This window comes from Macrobrachium rosenbergii, chromosome 2 (genome assembly GCF_040412425.1).
Source record: "Macrobrachium rosenbergii isolate ZJJX-2024 chromosome 2, ASM4041242v1, whole genome shotgun sequence".
Lineage (NCBI taxonomy): Eukaryota > Metazoa > Arthropoda > Malacostraca > Decapoda > Palaemonidae > Macrobrachium > Macrobrachium rosenbergii.
In genome coordinates, this window is record NC_089742.1 from 39366141 (window position 1) to 39386368 (window position 20228).

A 20228-nucleotide genomic window follows, 5' to 3' on the forward strand; every position below is an offset into this window, starting at 1 on the left:
GCTCATAGCCGTTTTATGCATGCAAGCTGAAGACGTTCCACATAAAAGGCAAAGCTTTGCATCCCTGCTGGAACAAATACATATTTCTACATAAAAAAATCACAATTTCTGTTTACATTCTAAAATTACCCTCAACTACAAGTTCTACTTTAAATGGCAATAAATTACATGACTATTAAATGAAACAATTTAAGTCTTACTGCACAAACTGTCAGTGATTTGTGAACCGGTTCGATAACAAAGGACAAAAATACAGAACCTTACCTATTATCAGTGTCAGATTTCTTCTGGTCAGTTTCACCTTCTGTCTCTTTGAAGTTTTCCAGTCTCCCTTTACAGTAAAATATGGAATAAACAAAAAACCTTCAGTTACAAATACTAGCATGTATTTTCAAGCTATATTTCCTAAACATACCACAGCATTTATCAAATAATTTTTTTCACATGTATTCACCAACAAAATCCATAGTCATTCTTCCCCAACAGTGACCTTCAATCAATATAATAGAGAACATGCATACTGATTTCTTTAACAGGTTAAGAGGATTCCTTCAACAGTAAGGGGACAGTAAGGGAATTTTTAATGACTAAAGTATATACAAAATTTCTCATGGATATTAAGGGGTTTTCCAGCCAACAGCTGTAAAATACAACAACTTGCACACAAAATTAAAACAACAAAGTCCTTGTCATATAAAAATTACTAAGGCAGGATAGACACAGAGTTAGTATCCTACTTCCTTTGATGGGAGGGGATATTTACAACCCACAAAGTTGGCTAATGAAAGTTACCCCATTACACTGGGTTCCCCTGAATTAAGAGGCATCTCGTAATCTCTAAATATGTAATGTTTGACAACCATTCACACGCATGCTATGGCACTACTAGATTCAAACATGGGGCTCATCATTACTCATCGTAGAAAAAATACCACATATCTACAGGAACTAAAACTGAACACAACGTAAAGTAATATGAGAAAACAAAGCCATAAATATATAAAGAAAGCAAGACTAGCAACAGCCTAACTGGAATATCAATGAAGGGTGTAGTGATAAATAACTTTAAACATCCACTTATAAATTTGGAAAGGGCTAGAGGAAACAAAATAAAAAAACCTTAAGAAGCTGAAACAATAACATAAGCATTCTGAATACTGCAAAATATATACTGTATAGAGAGTTTACATGCTTGGAAATGGGCACATAAGGCCCTTTCTAGCAGATCCCTTAACGATGTGGAGCGAAGGGGCTAGAAAGGGGAGGCCAGATAGCCACTTCAGAACTACATCAAGATTCCAGGCAACCGAGTCTATCTTCCTCTGCTTGGATGTGCCGAAAGATTTGATATGGACACTAAGATCCCGGTTCAATGACAGATCCAAACTTCTATGTCTAAAGATGGAACCCAGCATGGCCCTGTATCCTCTAATGGTAGAGGAAGACAACCTCTAGAGGATCTCAGGTAAAGCAGAAAATCCGCGATCTGAGTCACAGACGTCTGAGAAGACAAGATGTTATGTCTCCTACACCAGCTGTGGAAAACTGTCCACTTGACCTGGTAGACCTTGCAAAAAGACTGACGTCTACATCTTGCAATAGCCTCTGCAGCTGGTTTGAAAAACCTTTTGCTCTGATGATCTTTCTGAGTCTGAAGCCTGTCAGGGCAAGAGTGGTTAGTCTTTGGTGAAAATGTCTGAAGTTAGGCTGTCTGAGAAGACCTGGCCTTTGTGGAAGGAGCCTTGGGAAGTCTACTAACAGCCTGAGAAGGTAATGGAACCATTCCTTCAGAGGCCAGAATGAAGCTACTAGAATCATTGACACGTGATGCGTCTGGAATTTGTCCAGCACTTCCCTGACCATGCTGAAGGGCAGGAATGCATACAGGTCTAAGTTTGACCAACTTTGGAGCACGGCATCTGTCACCCATGCCAGAGGGTCCGGGGCCGGAGAACAGAACAGAGGGAGGTGATGATTTCTCGATGTTTCGAACAGGTCTAGGGCCGGTTTTCCCCACAGCTTCCACAGGTCGATGCATACCAGTGGATCCAGGGTCCATTCTGTGAGAAGGACCTGTTTGCGACGGCTCATTTCATCCACCAGCATGTTCAACTTCCCTTGTATGAACCAAGTGACAATCTTGGTATGATTCTGCTCTACCCAAAGAAAGAGGTCCCTTGTTGCCTCGCAGAGGGAGGAGTGAGTCACACCCTGCTTCTTGATGTAAGACAGAGCTGTGGTGTTGTCCCAGTGGACCACCACTGTCTTGTTGAAGGTCATGGTCAAGAAGGATTATAAGCCTAAATGGATCACCTTCAAATCCCTGATGTTGATATGAGATTCTTCTGTTCCAGGGGCCATGTCCTGGAAACTTCCATGCTCCCCAGAAGGACTCCCCAACCTAGATCCGGTGCTTCTGAGTAAAAGTTTAGGTTGAGGCTCAGAGGAAGGAGCGACTTTCCTTCTGAAAGTCTTCCTTCAGACAGCCACCACTGCAAGTCTGCCTTGATCTCCAGAGTTACAGGAAACGCAAATGAGTCCAGATGAGTTCTCCTGTCCCAGCCGGCTCTCAGGAAGAATTGCAGAACTCTCATATGAAGTCTTCCTAACCTGAAGAACTGCTCGATGGAAGTGAGTCCCTAAAAGGCTCATCCACTGGCTGGCCGAACAAGACAGGAGAGAAATCTGTGTACCATCTGAAGGCAGGATCTGACTCTTTTGGGGAACGGAAAAACCTGAAAACTCCAAGAGTTGATCATCATTTCCAAATAAAGTCTCCTGAGTCAGAGTCAGCTGGGACTTTTGAAGGCTGACAAGTAATCCTAGATCTTGAGCGAGAAGGGTATTCTGTATGTCCTCTGTGTAATTCTCCTTCGAAGGGGATCGAAGAAGCCAGTCATCCAGGTACACGGAGATGTTTTTGGCCATAAGGTGGAGCCACTTCGTGAGAGGGGCGAGAACTCGAGTAAAAACCTGAGGAGCTGTAGAGGGACAGAAGCAAAGAGCTCAAAACTGAAAAATTCTTTCCTGAAAGATGAACCTGAGGTACTTCCTGAGTCCGGAAGGATGAGGACATAGAAACCTGCATCCTGCATGTCAAAGGTGTCCATCCAGTTGCACTGGTGAATGGATGACAGTGACTGGTTCATCTCCATTCTGAATTTCGTCTTCTGGACGAATAGATTTAAAGCACTGACATCGAGGACAGGTCTCCACCATCCTGATGACTTGGGGACTACAAACAGATGACTGTAAAAACCCTCTGTGTTGACATCTTCAACCACTTCTACAGTTCTCTTCCTGAGGGAAGAAACTTCTGAAAGGACCAAAAACCTCTCTGAGCCTACTGAGTAAGCTGTCAATATGATCTCTGCCTGCTCCCACCAAAGAGCTATGGCTGGAGTGGAGAGACTGACTTCGCGCCAAATGAGACCAACTCTTTAAGTCACTTAGCTCACTGCGCCAGAAGATCCTGCTTCGACTTCTTCTGGAGGTCTGAAGCTACTGTATCTCATTCACCATGGCCTTGGGAAACAGACGGTGATAGTCTAAGGGAGAGAAAAGAGTGCTGACTTCTGGGTAGAAGTTATTCCCTTCACAGTGAAGGAACACCAAAACTATCTCTTCTTGAGTACCCCCAGAGAGAAAAGAACACCAAGTTCCAAGGAGCCATCTCTGATGGCTTTGTCTGCATAAGACAGGACACCAGGCCAGTTCGATGCATATTCTCCTGCCAAGTCACCGCAGTCCTCAATCTTCTTGGCGAGGGCTCCTATTGTCCAGTCTGAAAAGCTAAAAACCTCGAAAAATTTTAAAATGTTCCTGACCAGATGATCGAGTTCCGTCGACAAGAAGGCTGATCGATGTGACGAATCGATGAGACTGGAGAAGTCTCCCCAGGAGGAGACAGTGACTCCCAAAGAAGGAGCTTCTCCGGTGGCGTAGGAAAGGTACTGCCTATGGGATAATTGAGAGGGAGGAAAACAAAAAATGGCCTTGCCTTGCTCTCTCTTCTCTGAGGGCCCGACTACATTCAAAGCCTTCCTTGAATAGGAGGAAAGGACAATCTTGGGGAGCCTAGTACTATCAGCAGGCTGGTTCTTCATCATGAAGCTCGAGGCAGGGAAGACCAAGGCTGCTGGAGTAAAAAAGGTAGGAAAGCTCAACAGAAAGTACTTAAGAAGAGCTGCGTATGCTGTGGGAGCAGGTTCATGGTCTAAGTCCTCATCGTCCGATGAGACCGGGGACAGCGAAGGTACCTTATCTGTAGAAGGTAGAAGGAGCTTTCTGTAGCAAGCCCAAAATGTCACTGAAGTGGCATTGAATGAGCACCAAAAACGAATCATGCACTGCGGGCGCAGGAGGATCCGAAGCAGGCAGCTGAAGAGGAGACACTGGGAGCAAGGAAACTGGCGCCAAACACTCGGGATTTGGTGCCAGGCGCCCGGGAGCTGGCGCTGGGTGCTTGGCAGACACAGATGGGTGCTCGTGAGATGACGGGCACTTAGAAGAGGATGATGGGTACTTGAGAGAACTAAAGGGCACTTGGGCACCAAATACAGGCACTCTACAACAGGGTACTCAGGAGAAAAATGCTCTGGACTGCCCCAAGCGCTGCAGGAAGGCTGGGGGCTGAGAAGAGGTTTTTGAACCTGTTTCAGGGCAGTGGAGAAGAGCAGTCAGCATCGGCTGCATGCCTCTTTAAAGCCTGAGACTCATCCAGAAAGCACCACCAGGACTGGAATCCTCAGAACCGAAGGACAATTGACGTACTTCCATATGGACGGTTTTCCAATGGCTGTCCGTCAAAGCCTGGGATCGATCAACAGGCTCAACAGAGGAGGTGACTACCCCTGGGCAAACCCCACCGACCTCCCTTGGACCTTTGGTATGATTCCTCCCAGGTTTAGGGGCTGACAGGGACCTTCGTCTAGGAGAATTGGCGGGACGAATAGCCACCTCCTTCACTAACACTGAATTGTCACTAGGCACTTTGTCCACAAGCACTTTGCCCATTAGGACTTTTAAGGATGGCCCTAATTCAGCCACAGTATTCACTACCAGATTGATTTTCTGGTCAAATCTGGATTCAAGACTGGCAACGGGATTGGGGTCGGAAGCATGAAAGCCAGGCAAAGGAGTAGGTGGTACAGTATGAGGGCTGGTGATGGGAGACAAGACAGGCACAGGAGAAGAGAGAATAGGCACATTATCTACCATACTACACTTAGGAATAGATTCCATGCTAGCTAAAGACATACTTTCAGCTCTAGAAGCCACCTTTCTCTTTCTATTCCTTTAAAGCTTATCCAAATGGGATCTTAAAACCTGCCATTTCTTCTCATCCCAGTCCCTGCATTTATCACAAGTTAAGTCTTTCATGCACACTTGCCCCCTACAGTTGGTACAAATAGTGTGAGAATCATAAGAAGCTTTACTTAATCTTGTCTTGCAGCCTTCGCTGCAATAACGAATACTAGAGGAACTAGAGTCCAAAATAATCAGGTGAAAAAGGTCTCAAAAAAACTAAACTAATACTAACCAGTTTGAAGGCTACCAAAGGTAAGAATACTTCCCCAAATCTTGGAGAAATATCAACCAATAGGCGATGAGAAGTCAAAATAAGCTGCTTCCTACAACTGATGTTCAGTCGTAAGCCAGCAGAAATGAATTGAGCTCTTCAGCGGTGTTGTTCCTCTTGTTCCCTGATTGTGGACGGGTCTAGTCACCTACACAAAAACAATAGAAGTGCTACCGCAATTTTTAAAATTTAAGCTGCCGAGCTGAAACTGTAGCTATGTAATTACTTGGTAAGTTACTTATATGAAAATCTTGCTGCAATGCACTGAAAGATTTTAAAAGATGCAGAGTTTATCCCATCACCTCGGGGAGACAATAAACTATGAAGCATAACTGGAGAGAGTAGTAAAAGTAGCTGCAGCATGGATGAAATGGAGAGAAATATCAAGGCTACTGGTACAAAAAATATTCCATTAGTAGAAAGCGCAACTTACAATGGGTACTTAAGGCAGACATTTCCCTAGGAGCATTTTAACTCATGAAATGCTTAAGACAACAACAATGTGGGTATTACAAAAAATGATATTTTAATGATAAATAAAGTTTGTTCATACTTACCTGGCAGATATATATATAGCTGTATTCTCGAGGGGAGTCGACAGATTTCAAACTTCGGCGGCTAGTGGCTGGCAGGTGGTTATACCCATTCCCGCCGGCTGGGGCGGGTATCAGAACCATTCCCATTTTCTGTTCAGATTTTCTAACGCCACTGACTCCTGAGGGGAGGAGGAGGACAATATGAATATATATATCTGCCAGGTAAGTATGAACAAACTTTATTTTATCATTAAAATATCATTTTGTTCATGAGACTTACCTGCCAGATATATATATAACTGAATACCACCTTTGGAGAGGGTAGAGACAGCTAAGAATTAGGAAAAAACCAATTTGGTAAAATTATTTTGGTTCCCTTATCTGATAGCGTAGCTGACTGAGTGGTTACTGTCACCTAGTCTGCTTCTGCTTTACTAGAGACCCCAGCAGGTAGTGACCTATAAAGCTGATGACTGCTAGATGATCTGTCAACGGGGGCGTGACCACAATGTGACTAGATCATAGACCATACAAAGAGGACAAAAGAACATTACTAACCACCTAACCAGCACCTAAGAGCGTTGGTTTGCAAAGGATTGGGAAGACTGCCCCATCAAGTCGACCCAACAACCATAAAAACACAATTAAAAGGGGATTAGGATCAGAGTTACCCCTGTCCCCAAGGTTGCTGAAGCAGCAATGTGGTCCCAGAGAAAAGCAATTTTCGTATGCTACTAAACATCTTGCCAAGAGTGTGAGGCCAAACGCAAATTGACTTCGCCAAAATGTGGCACTAAGAATGTAACTGAGTACCATATTTTCTCTGGAAGCCATGGAGGTAGCAACTGCCCTCACCTCGTGGCGTTAACTCTCAACAACTTGAAGTTGGAGTCGTCACAACTAGAATGTGTCCTTAAGACATCCCTAATGAAAGAATGCCAGTGCATTCTTCGACATAGGATAACTGGTTGCCTCCACAGAACACCATAAATTGTCCAGGGACCACGAAGTGTCTGTGTTCTTTTAAGGTAGTACTTGAGAGGCTCTAACTGGACATAGAACTCCCTCAGGTTCCTGTCAAAAGGTCTGCTAAACCTTTAATTTCAAAGTGTCTAGGCCAAGGGTTAGAAGACCTATCATTCTTAGCCAAGAACTTAGGGCAAAAGAATAGACAGCATTGTGTCCCTTGAGCCCATGACCCCTCAACTTCCCTTTCCTCTTTCGTCGACAGAGCCGTGAGGAATGCCATTTTCGAGTAACATCCTTAAGAGATGCAGAGTGAGAGGCTCAAAAGGACTAAACATCAAAAACTTGAGGACAACATCAAGTTCCAAGCAGGGGAATTAGCTGAGGGAACCTTGGACATCTTGGAAAGATCTCGTAAGATCGTGGAGGTCCTTATTGTCAGACAAATCTAATCCTCTGTGTCTGAATACAATCGAAAGCATGCTCCGATATCACTTAACAGTTGGAACTGCTATATCGAGCTTTTTCTCTTCAAAGGAGAAAATCCATAACCTGGCTCACAGTGAGCAGAGGAAGAGGAAAAGCCCTTCTTTCTACACCAACCTTTGAAGGTTGCTCACTTCGCTAGATATATCCTTTAGATGAAGAACTTCTGGCTCTAGCGATGGCCCGTGCCACCTGGCCAGAAAGCCCCCATCTCTGACCAATTTCTCGATAGTCTGAAAGCAGTCAGGTTCAGAGCGGGAGATTCAAGATATCTCGCGTAAGTGGGTTTGTCTGAGCAGGTCTGCTCTCATAGGAAGGGTCTCAGAACATCTACCACCAGAAGAGAAACTCCGAGAACCAGTGGTTCGAAGGGCAAAACGTGGGGATGAGAGTCATCCTTGTCCCTTGTGAGGCCGAGAACTTGCGTGTAACTTCTCCCAAATTTAGAGCGGGAAAAGGCGTAAACGTCCATTCCGTCAATCAATCCCAGGAAGAGCATCTATCGCAACTGCCCTGGGTCAGTACAGATGAGCTTTATAGAGGAGCTCTCGCTGTTCTTGAGGTCGTGAAAATATCCACAAGATGGCGACCCCAAAATTTCAAAAATCTTGGCAAACCTCCTGATGAAGGGTCCATTCCTTCGGCAGGAGTTGGTGGCGCCAACAGAGCAGGTCTGCTCGAACATTTTCACCCTGCAACAAAACTTGTGAGAATCGAAATGTTGCAGCATAGGCTCAAGAATAATTTCTCTGCAAGGCTGAACAGGAACAAGTGTGTTATTGTTTCGAGTTTGCTAGAACTACACGTTTACTTGAACAAACTTGGACCTCGAAGAATTGGAGGCTAAAGATAGCCGCTAACTCTTTGAAGTTGATGTGCCAGGACACCTGTTGCCCTCTCCGGATTCCTAACACTTCTCTTTCCCTCTAGAGTTGCTTCAACCTGCTGAATGATGCGTCTGAAAACAACACTAGGTCGGGGCTCAGTTTGAGGGAGATCCCTTTCTACAATTTCGTTGGATCGAGCCACCACTACAGATCCTCTTTTATATAAGGAAGAATTCTCAATTCCTCTTTCAAGTCTTCCTTGCTTTGCCAGTTCTCCAACAGAAAGAACTGAAGAGGCCTGAGATGCAGACTCCCCAGAAAACAAACTTCTCCAGCGAGGAAATGGTCCCCAGCAGACTCATTCCTTCCCTCACCTAGCATGTTTCCTTTCCAAGAAGGCCGAGACTTTTTCGTACATAGAAGTTGCCGTTCTTGCGATGGAGACGCTATAAAAGCCGCTAATTCATCTGAATTCCCAGACACAATGGACAGTGAGGGGATCAGCTGCGATTTCTCCACAGACCAGAAGTCCCAGGGACTTCACGAGTTGCAGAGTCAACTGAAGGTCCTCCAGATACCTTCGCCGACGACGCTCAAATCAACCAGTCGCCCAAGTAGAGTGAGATCCTGACGATGCGACAGGTGCAACTGCATCGCAACGTTTTTAAACACCCTCGGAGCAAAATGTGAGCGCCAACAGCATCTGGTGTTCCCGGTCACCCATCCAAGTACTGACAGAAACGAGTTTAACTTAACCGCTGATCGGACGAAGCGGTGTTTCAACGTGGGTATGGTGCTGCAAGTCCAAAGCAGAGAGCCCTGAACTGGTAAGTCTAGCCCCAAGACAGCCTGGAGATACTTCACCGAACGTGGATGAATTGGGGCGTGAAGATACGTATCTTGGAGATCCAAAGATACCATCAATCCCGGATGAAAGGCTCCTAGTATTGACTGAGACGTTTCCATCTTGAACTTTTCCTTCGAGGACCAAGTTGTTCGACCTGTTGACGCGTCAAGATCAGGTCTCCAGCCTACTGAAAGTTTTAGGACTAGAAACAATCTGTAGTAAAATCCCAGGAACATTGAGTCCAAGACCTGTTCCACTGCTCTCTGTTTGAGCAGGTCAAACAATTTTCTGTTTGACAGGAAGGCAGTTGAGGAAACAAAAAACAAAAGGAGGAGACAGGAAGGGAATCAAGTAACTCTCTCTCTACAGTAGGAGGGACCAAACGTCTGCCCCTCACTCTTTCCAGGCTTGTGCAAATTGAAGCCTGGTTGCTAGGGAGTCTGGAGATGAAGGGAGTCACTTGCCGCCTCTCTTGGAAGTGACATTCCTCGGGGAAAACTCTCCCTCGTGGTGCGGGTTTTGTTGCTTCCTATGGAAGCCCCTTTGTTAATGAGCAACATTTAGCTTTAGCTTGCTTTTGTAACATTGAGATCGGTGCAATCGTTATGAAGGAGATGCAGTTGAATGTCGATAACTTTAGTCTTTGAGAAAACGATATTTTTTGCTTCTCTGTGTATTTATTTGCTTGCTGTTACACAGTTTGATGTTTTTATGACATATTGAAAAGCCAAAAATAGACCTGCAAAAATATCTTTTTAAATGAAGCTAAAATGAAGCAGTGTCAAACACGATCTCAGGTGGGCTGAGCGGCCGTGTACTTATTCAAGCTCTGAGCTGCTAATGACTGGGGCTGCCACTGACAGCCCTATGCATTCCTGTCTTCGCTGATGCGCAGTTACTAGGGTCCACAGGGTTGCCATAGATCGCATTAGAAATTATTATTTCATAGCTAAAAGGAAATTACCACCGATATATTGACAATATCATTACATTATAGTAAAAATGTAATTTTGACTATGATAGGGTTACTGTTTTGTTTATAACTTCTAACTGCAAACTTTTAAATAAACTTTCTGAGAAGATTTCAGGATATGTATGATGCCAATATAAAAGATCCCAGAAAATTTGATTTCCGATTTTTTTAACAAACGCTCCCTTAAGACAAAGACAACTGCTAAGGTGGAGAGAGGAGCCGAAGGTTGAAAAGTCTCAGGAAACAGATCCTTTAAGAAAAAGCCAGAGTCTGATAATCAGAGGAAGAAGAAGACTTAAAGAAGTTTCTCTTTCAAAGGGCTGTGACGAAGAGGATGTTCTTCCGCAGCTGGTGGGTCAGGAGCGAGTGGTGAAGTAGTCCGGTCACGATACGTAAGCGGAACTCTATCGAACGAAAAAGTCACAACTAGAGTATGTGATAGTAAACATAAAAATGTGGAACGCCTACGATTAGATGTCATCATCGCAAGGGCCATGCTAATCTTCTCTGTATCGTTCAATTTTAGTAACGTACTGCGGGCAAGTACTGGCTAAATTAAGAAGGACATCAGATGTTGAAGCGGGTAGTAGTGCGACATGATGAACAACTGAGCGGCGTCAACACAAGACTTCGTGAGCGGCGCGGAGCGTCATGGCGTGGCGAGCTCCGTGGCAAGTACTGAAAGAGTCACAGCGTGTCGCAGCGTCGCCCAGTGGCTAGCGCGCGCCGAAAGCCAAGGTGAGGTGCGCGTGGCGTGAGAGCGCCTGAAGAGCAAGACGCTCCTGGCGCGAGACAAGAGAAAAGTCCAACACCTCAAATCGGGAAGACGAATAGGAAGCCACTAAACACTCTTTCCTAGATGACAGACGAAGCCCCAAAACATCTAGCAGACAAGGAAGACGACGAAGCAGAGACGAAGGTGAAAGTCTGTACCTCTTAACAGGCAGATTCGAATCTTGAAAGGTTCATGAGCATCCAGCTGTTGTTGCAAACCCAACAAAATCTGCAAGCGTTGAGAAGCAACTCTCTCGGAAGAAGGGCTGAACCTGAGAGAAGGGAAGGCGAGAGACGATCTTCCTTCCACAGGGAAGAAGCTATAGCCACTTGCCTTAACGACAGAGGGTCGAGTAAGCGTCATCATTCCGAAAAACACTTTATTTCTTCTGCAGAGGAATATCCACGCAACTTTCCGGGAAGAGTAAAACGTCAGAGAAGAGGACGTGAAGCCCTCTCCTCTCAAGCTTCTCTTAGAGGGCGAGAGTCCAACTGAGAGCTCCAACCCCGACAAGCGGGAGGACGTGTCGGAGGACGAGAAGCAATCCTTCAGGATGCGTGCCTGAGCACGATCCCTGGCAGACTGGGTAGCGTCACTCAGGACCTGCCGGGACGCCAGATCGGAGGGAAGCCCCGTGAACCCTCATGCGGCTTTCGACATACCCCTCCCTGGTCCTGGGAGTTCGACAGAGGTCCAGGCCTAGAGGCATTATAGGGCCGATCTGACGCCCCCTCCACAACACTAGGGGCACTAGCACTAACACTATGCGTTTTGAATTGCATTCACTTTAGTTTCAAGAGCAATTGACTCAGAACACGAGCCAGGGAATTACTTTCTGCAACAACCTCAGCAACAAACTACAGGGTTAGTACTAAAATTTACAGGGTTACTAGTAGGAGAAAACCTGACTGTCCATCTAAGGATGCACTCCGGAGGAGGAAGATTTCCTCAGCCTATCACGCCCAATTACACATATAGGCTTCATATTTCTTCCACTCACCCTCAGACAATCCCACACATTCATTTACCGATTATCATAGGGCATTGAACCTACATATCATACATAAAGAGTGAGGAACTATCAAAGCCTTCGATAGCCTCACTTTACATTCACCTGCTACAGACTCAATAGCTAGAGGTAAGACATCATAATTATAAGAAAGTCAAGGCAAAATCAAAAACGGTCCACAAAGAGCGTATGCCAAGTCACAGATCCAGTCGAATACCAAAAAACAACCAAAATACTCCAGAAGTGACAAACAAATTTCGAAACCAAATGGCGGAGGAACTGACAACAGAAGTTGACAGTCCGGCGACAGAGAAAATCTGAATAGAAAATGGGAATGGTTCTGATACCCGCCTCCCAGCGGCGGGAATGGGTACTAACCACCTGCCCGGCCACCCCGTGTGCCGCGAGTTTTGAAATTCTGTCGGACCTTCGGAGAATACAGCTATATATATATCTGGCAGGTAAGTCTCATGAACAAAAAGATTATTATATCAACTTTCTACCAATGCAAGATCAAATTGGTAATCTGCATCTAGCATCAAAAATTTCACCTGGCTAAGTGTGACATAACTTTCTTAACATCCTTTTTAGTACTGCATGATGGACAAACAGGGCAGAAAGTGTCCTCTCTATTGCAAGGCAGGGACATTTCAAATTTTACTGAAATCCACTCAACTGTGAAAGATGATTTGCAATGGCAAGTCAAACGTGACCGAAACACTGATGCACCAACAGACAAAATTATGGAAAAACTATAGCCATTTTGCTGCTATCTGACTAAAATCAGACAAGCTTCAGACCATAGTTTGTTGTAGAAAGTAGCATTCTCCAAAAAGACTCCCCAGAGTGCCAATCTTTTGAATTCTGTAACTATGTCTAGTTTTATTCGGCCTGGACTTTTGGGATCTTCAGCGATCAGTTAAGTCATTTCCGCTTGGACTAGTCTAGAAATCTGTCATAGGGTGTTAATGCAAAATGAATTTAAATGGTTCTGCAGACTTTGAAACCTGTTTCAACATTCAATTGAAAAAAGGCTAACAAAAATGACATGTGATAGATTTTGTCAAAATTCTTGAAATAAATATAAGTATTTTAATTACTGTTGCCAAAACTCCAAAAAAACAGGATTTTCCATAAAAAAAAATTATGTATCTAAATGTTAATCAGCAATTCTATTTAAGGCAACTAAATTTTAAAAGGTCTACCATACTATGTATACAAGAAATAAACATAAGCAAAAATTTTACAATATAAATGTGTGCGGATAAGGCATAATGCAATGTCAACAAGAATTATGCAGTATACATGCAAGGAAATCAGGGCACTAAACTTACAGCTAGAACTTTATACTGGCTACATCTCACATAAAATTGAGGAAATCTCAGATTAAGTCCAAGTCAGTGATGATTACACAAACATCAGGACAAATGGCAGTAACAGATCCATGTTCCCCAGAACTGCTTATAAGGTAATTCTAACTAGAGTACAAAAAGGTTTACCATGACAAACTGTACTTACGTTTCTTCTCCCAAATGTTCTTTTTCTGCAAACAAAACAAGAGCCTATAAGAGTAACTTATATTTTGTAAATAAAATGAAGAAAACAATCCCACAAAATCATAACTTATAAAAATCATACATACACATTATTTAATATCAAATCTCAAAATATCAAAAATATATAAGGGAAAGACAACATTCTCTTTCAACTCTAACTTCTGTACCTTGAAGTAAGTAATATTATCCAATAAGCTTTTAAGTTCTCAATTTTAATTCCTGCTACTATTTGTATATGTCTCATGTACAAAAATGCATGTTATTTGATTTTACTAAAAAGACTGAAATCACATGTTCCAAAATTCTCTGTACTGACATAAATGCATAAGCCTTTCAGAAGGTAACTGTTATTTTTCTTATTACTAAAAATAGTGAAATCACATAAATTCCAAATTCTCTGTACTGACATAAAAATGCATAAACCTTAGCTCACAGTTAGTAATGCTGGTTTCACAATTAGGTAAATATTTTGCTAACTATTTACCAAACATCTGACTGGTAGTAGCTGCAATCAAAGCATTAAAGTAGTCATTGGTTCTCAATCTTTATATAAGAGACATTCTTTATGTCCATCAGAGTCCTAAGCTGAGATGAGAGAGATCTAGTTACTATCAAAACATTCAGTACTTACTTCCCCAATTACCAACTTAAGTCATTTACCCACAATCTTTTTGTTATACATAGTACTTAAAAATCTACACTTATACTGAAACAGTAAAATTACAATGTACAACAAAGTCTGTCCTTACATGCCCTACATAACTGAAGTATTTCTTGTAAATATATAAAAAATAAGGTTACCTTAAGATGCTTCATTCCATTGACGTGTACATCAAGAGACTTTCGGCCATTCAACTGGGACTGACAAATCTGTTAAATCAGAAAATGTATTTTAAACCAATATAAAGGAGAATCTAAAAATTTATCTACATCATTAATGCACAAATTATTATTAAATATAAAAATTTGAAAGCAAAATCGAAGAACATATTCCATTACTAGAGTAAACTAAATTTTATCATCAAATGACCTCAGATTGACAGCATGGAATCCTTACATTAAAAAATTCATTTGATCATGCTTTTAAATAGAACTATCAATTACTGAAAAGTGAACGATGTGGCCGCTGCCTTTGACAGCTACAAGGTGATGCAAGGCTACAAAACTGTTACTAAGAATACTTGCTATAGTTCCTGTATATGTATTAACACACCTATGATAAAACCTGAGGAATTCTTAAAAATAATAAACTAGAGCAAAATCTTACAAATAAAACAAATTATATTATGCAAGAATGACCTGATCAGTCTATTCCCTTGTATGAGCAATACTCAAGTGCAGCAACAGTCAATTTACTTAACTAGTTCACAATTTTTTCTTAAATGCTTTATTTTGTAATTACGGAATTACAAATCCTTTAATCTTTACAACTTTTCCTAAAGTGCATATGAAAAAACCTGACAACACTCCCGCGTCATATTATGAGATCACCTGAGAAAACAAACTTCAAAATATAAATACAATTATGAAACAACTTTCTTTCATATGACAACTGGATTTCTAACTAGCTTAAATGTCACCTGAGGGAACTGACAAGCAGGTCAGAACTACCAAATAAAACTATCCGTGTTTTAATCAATACATTATATTTGGGCTAAACAATTGTACATCATTTGTTAATTCCTTGACATTCTGTAGTGGTTTGCCAATCCCTGAGGTCAGGATGTGGGCAAGTTTGGTAAAAACCTGTGCATCTGCCATGTAGCCCAGTAACTCACCAGGCATCCCCCCACCAGTGGCAACAGGTGGGGAGTGGCAACCGATCTACTGATGTCCTTCCCTGCCTTTGCCCCTACCTCCTTGGTTTGAATGAGGCAAGTCTTGAAAGGTGGAACGTTGCTGAGACAAACTCTTTGGTGCTGGAGCTGGCTGAGGGTCTGCGTTAGTTGAAGCTGTGGTCTGAAGACTTCCTGGGAGAGGAACTGCCATCCTGCCTTGGAGCAGGCATAAGGCTGAAGAGTTGAAGACTTAGCCACTGCCTGGTGGACAAGTTGATCATTATTGTCAGCCCGGAGCAAAAACGGTGGCAGAATCAACTGTTCCCTGAGGCAGGAATGACAGGGATCCTAGACTCCATTCAACAGGATCAGCAAAAGTCCCCGTCTTAGAATCAGAATTACTTTACAGGGCTGCATCCCTTCTCATCAGTCAAGTTAGTTCAAAGTTTGCATTCAAATGGCTAGAGCAATATGGCCTTATACCAGACTCATAGTAATGATGAAAAGACGGTTATCAACAGATCTCTTGCAGAATGGGATGAAGAATCCTAGCTACTCCTGATGACCACAAATCTATGTGAGACAGTCTAAAAGGCAGAAGAGTTCTTTCAGCTCCCAGGTAGGTGTTTCCTGAAAGGTTAGAGAAGGACCCTCAGCCCTAATCTAATCCAGGGTTAACCCAGGCCTCAACCAAACATCAGAGTTGAGCTGTCTACTCAACAGAGTTATGAACTTGTTGAGTAATACTTCCTATGACGAATAAACGGAGGGGGAAGAAGCCTGAATAACCTGTTGGATCGGAGAGAATTATCCCGTCCCGAAACCAAGGAATTCACATGCTTTAAGATTGAATTAACATGCCCGGAATAAGGCAACTCAAAATAAGTAAACTTACATCCCTTCTTTGGTCTAGTAAGGCCTCTATGCCCACATAGGGGTCATTGAGAATGGGAGTCTCAGACCTCTCCAGGGTACTGAACTCTGGAATGAGATCAACATCCCTCCATGTGGGAAGGAAGAGAACTCTTGGCTCTCCCATCCTTTGTTTCATGCAAGATCAGGCCGGCGTCCTGAAGTAGATGGAAAGGTCCGATCATTGACAAAAGGCAAACAACAGGACTTGCCATCCGAAGTGACCGTCCGACAAGGGTAGGAAACAAGGCGTGCATCAACAAAGGGAGAAAAGTCGGCGGACGTGTGAACGAACAACAATGGGAATCCCTTTCAGGAGAATTGCAACAATAGCACAAACTTAGGTCTTGCAGTCATGTCCATGACTCTGGAGAGGCGAACAGCAGAACAGTCACGTGGTATAAACTCCAAGGAGAACAAAAATGTTTCTGCCTCTTGGGAACTGGACAATCATGGTCACTACCAGATCCACATAATAACCTACAAAGGACGTCCAAGGTTAGATGAAGCGTCAGTCCCCACCATCATGGGCGTGGCAAGACACACGTCCATGGATGACACAATAATGGGATGAACCCTAAGGGCGTAGGAGGACAAGACCTGAAGCCAAGGGAAGGAGAACGTCAACAGGCCTCAAACAACTGGACTTCTAACAAGGGGTAACCACATCATTTAACTTCATAATCGGCCTTGTGTCTTTCTGCTAAACAACAAAGAATGAATGACAAAAGGAGCCTTCTGAAGGCTGCAGGGCGATAAACATTCAAAGGAGGAACACAGGCGTAAGTTGCAAAGGCCCAACGTGAATTGGGACAAACACAAAGTGCAAACAAAAAGAAACCAATGATGAAATGACAATTTTTTAAAGTACAATTGTATTTTTCCCAACAATTAACCAGGTCCTTTACATTGGAATCACTTTCAGCAAAGCTGGATATGGAAGTTGAACTTTCAAACGGTGGTTAGGCAGTTAACTAAAATCTGGTAGTTAACACAACAAGGAAAAACAAAACATTCAATTTTCCTTTCAGACCAGGTGTAATTGGGATAAACAACAAGGGGGCATGAAAATGTAATGTTAAGGACCTCAGGCAAACAAAGTTGCAGAAAAATACAACTTACTTTAAAATTTTGATTTGTTCAGACACAAACAACCAGTGATTCTTTACATGAGGAAGACTCACTGGTTGGAGGGGAGGAAGGACAGCAAGTCTCTGTGAACTGACTGGAGTTTGCTACACCTTGGGTTTTCCTTCCTGGTCAGTTAACAAAACCTCAATCTGCAACACCATTCTCAAGCTAACAATCTGCTGGGACAGCGTTTGATTCTCCGACCGGCCAATGAAGAATTAGAAATTTATTTCTGGTGATAAAAATTCATTGCTACGCTATAATACAGTTCGGATTCCACAATAAAGCTGAAGGTCCGTTGATAGGTAAAACAATGGTTCTTAGCCCCGTAAAATAAATCAATCCAATGGGACAGCCTAAAAGCTGTTAAACCAGCTCAGTGGTCTGATAAAACTAAATCAATTAACTTTTTTCCTTCCTGGTCAATAGAGCAGGAACAAAAAATTAGGTTGAACAAGGTGAAGGGTTGTATGAAATGCAAATCAATTGTCAGACTCCTGGACTTTTTCGTATGAATGAGGAGGAAATCATTTCATAAAGATAGGCTAGGATAAACCTTAAGAAATTGGTGACAGTAAGGCAAATACTGTACAAGTATCTGGTTTGTCTTATTGTCATGATCTTCCTCCCATAGCTAGAGGAAGGAGTGGAAAAATCTTCTATGATCCAAAGGAAATTGACACCTTCGAATGCTTACCTGCATCGACTGCCAGAACAGTATGTAACTGGCACATCCGCTGTGTGCCTAGGAAAAGAGCCAGGACACTGGAGGCCTTCAGTCTACTCCCACACCAAGACATAAACTTCATATCCAAGCGAGATGCATGCCTGTCCTTTAAGAGGGCTGGGTAATCTAAACAACTTGTTCAGTAGCCACCACAGGTCCCCAAGGGAACAGGAGTGGACAGGACTTGTCAGGCAATATGTCCGAAGGTAGAAGGAAGTGAAGGTATCTGTTGATTCATTACCCCTACTTTCAATACCTGAGAACCAAGATTCTCTGGGGAATGTGAGGTGAACCCCAATGCTCTGAAGACGACTGAGCTCGGGAGGAAGGTTGGGAGTGTCGTCTTCTCCAGCAGCAGGTATCCTCCTAAGTGTCTCATGAAGCCTCAAAAATTGTTCTTGGACATTTCTTTCTTGGTGAACCAGCACTAAAGACAACAGTCGGGAACACTCCAGGCCGGAGATGGTGAGTTCTCTTCAGATCGGACACTGCAGCACTCTGAGCAGGACAAGTAGCATTTTGTCTCATTTCTGTTACCTACAAAGTGAGCTCTAGGGAGGATGCGTGAAGGACTCGAACCTAATTGAATCAAGGGACTGAAGGTTCAGTAAATGACAGTCGGAAAAAATCACAAGCGTAACTGATCCAGAAACCCTCTGACAATGTTTAACATCGAAGGAAAGTCCGTGAGTTCTCCTACTCTCTTTAATGCCAGGGAAGCAGAAAGATGGTCTTGAGGGTCAGATTCTGTCTGACGACTCTCATAAAGGCTCAGGAAGAGTCGCATGAGTCAAGGCTCCAGGGAAAGGGGGAGGCACATCCCATGCAGCTCCCCTGAAGTCCCTGGAACAAGGGCAAGACACTGTGGCTTCTCATCGTCAGGAAATCTCGAAAGAAGGAGAATTTACCCCTTTCAGCCTACAAAGCAAGTGCGGCTCTGCTCAACATCCCTACGGCTGAAACAGAGAGAAGCTTTCTTAGCATAAGAAATCGTTCAGATAGTCTGCAACCTGCTGAACAGTAGCTCCGACCAGCGATACCCTGTCTATGACCTCGAACCACAGAAGGCTGGCCCATAAAAATGTTATACGCTGCAGAGGAATGCCAGGGGGTGTCCAGCCATCTCCCTTTGCTGTGTGACAGGAAAAGCCTCCTCGCTTCTAGCAATGCTGGATAACCGTCAGCCATGAAGACATAAAGGACTGCTGCCTGGTGGTACCAGACAGCGTGGGGTTGACACTTGTCAGGTTGGGCCAGGGAGAATTGTCTCGATGCCTTGGAAAAGAAGAATAAGGCTAGCAGATAAGGATACGTTCAGCATTGGGGTCATTTGGCAGGATCCACAATCATCCTTTTAGATTTGGGGTGATCATCCCTTTGGCTGATCACCCGCAAATCAGAACAAAACAGATAGAATGTGAAAGTTTCCTGTTGTGTCGTGTGGCACAACCAGATCATGCACTGACGGCCCCATCAGCTTGAACAACTCTCTCATGGGGTGTCTGTGCCAGGGACTACTCTGCTTCCTATGCCTGATCTCTGGCAGCTGAGCTGTGGTGCAACCACATTCCTCTTGCCTGGAATGTACCTGGAAGACAGCTCTGCAGTGAGCCTGGTTCCAATCATGCACCTGAATTGTTAATTGGAGGAAGGGACACCGAGCCCCCTTGCTTATTCATATGTTCACTACCATGGGTTGTCACTCACGGGACTTAAATCCCACTGGAGTGTCCCATCACTCGATCCTGAAACTCTTGGAGGGCCAGGAAGGCCTACCTTGTGTTCCAGGATGTTGATGTGAACCAGGTGCTTTGCAGCAGGTCTCAGCGGTGCTACCCTCCCCTTCAGCAACTCCCCTGAGTGAAAACCTTTTGCCCAGAATGGCTTGCACTTCTTGTGAGGAGTGCAAGATCCTTGAGTTGAACCATTTGACAGAAGGTACAAGCCGGACTGGAGAGTTGGTGAGGGGTGGCTGAGAACTTCGATATGATGGAAGTAGCACATGGCCCTCGAGAATCCACTCCCCAGATCTTGGCTCTGTATTGTTGCTATGTTGCCCAATGGCTCAACAGGCTGGAGCCCCCCATCACTAGCAGCAGCTGGAGGAAAGCTGCCAGCAAATAC

General features: G+C 43.6%; 1 protein-coding gene and 1 pseudogene across 2 annotated transcripts in view; both read right to left on the reverse strand.

Moving 5' to 3' along the window:
- Window positions 1–20228, reverse strand: part of LOC136845311 (uncharacterized) — a 73961-nt gene that overhangs the window by 22716 nt on the left and 31017 nt on the right. For both annotated transcript variants that reach the window (XM_067115527.1, XM_067115535.1), the window contains 3 exons: window positions 14358–14426; window positions 13519–13543; window positions 265–331 (listed from right to left, as the gene is read on the reverse strand). In XM_067115527.1, coding sequence (XP_066971628.1) covers window positions 265–331; window positions 13519–13543; window positions 14358–14426 — 161 coding nt within the window. The remainder of the gene's footprint in view (window positions 1–264; window positions 332–13518; window positions 13544–14357; window positions 14427–20228) is intronic.
- LOC136850213 (U6 spliceosomal RNA) lies at window positions 10666–10763 on the reverse strand (annotated as a pseudogene).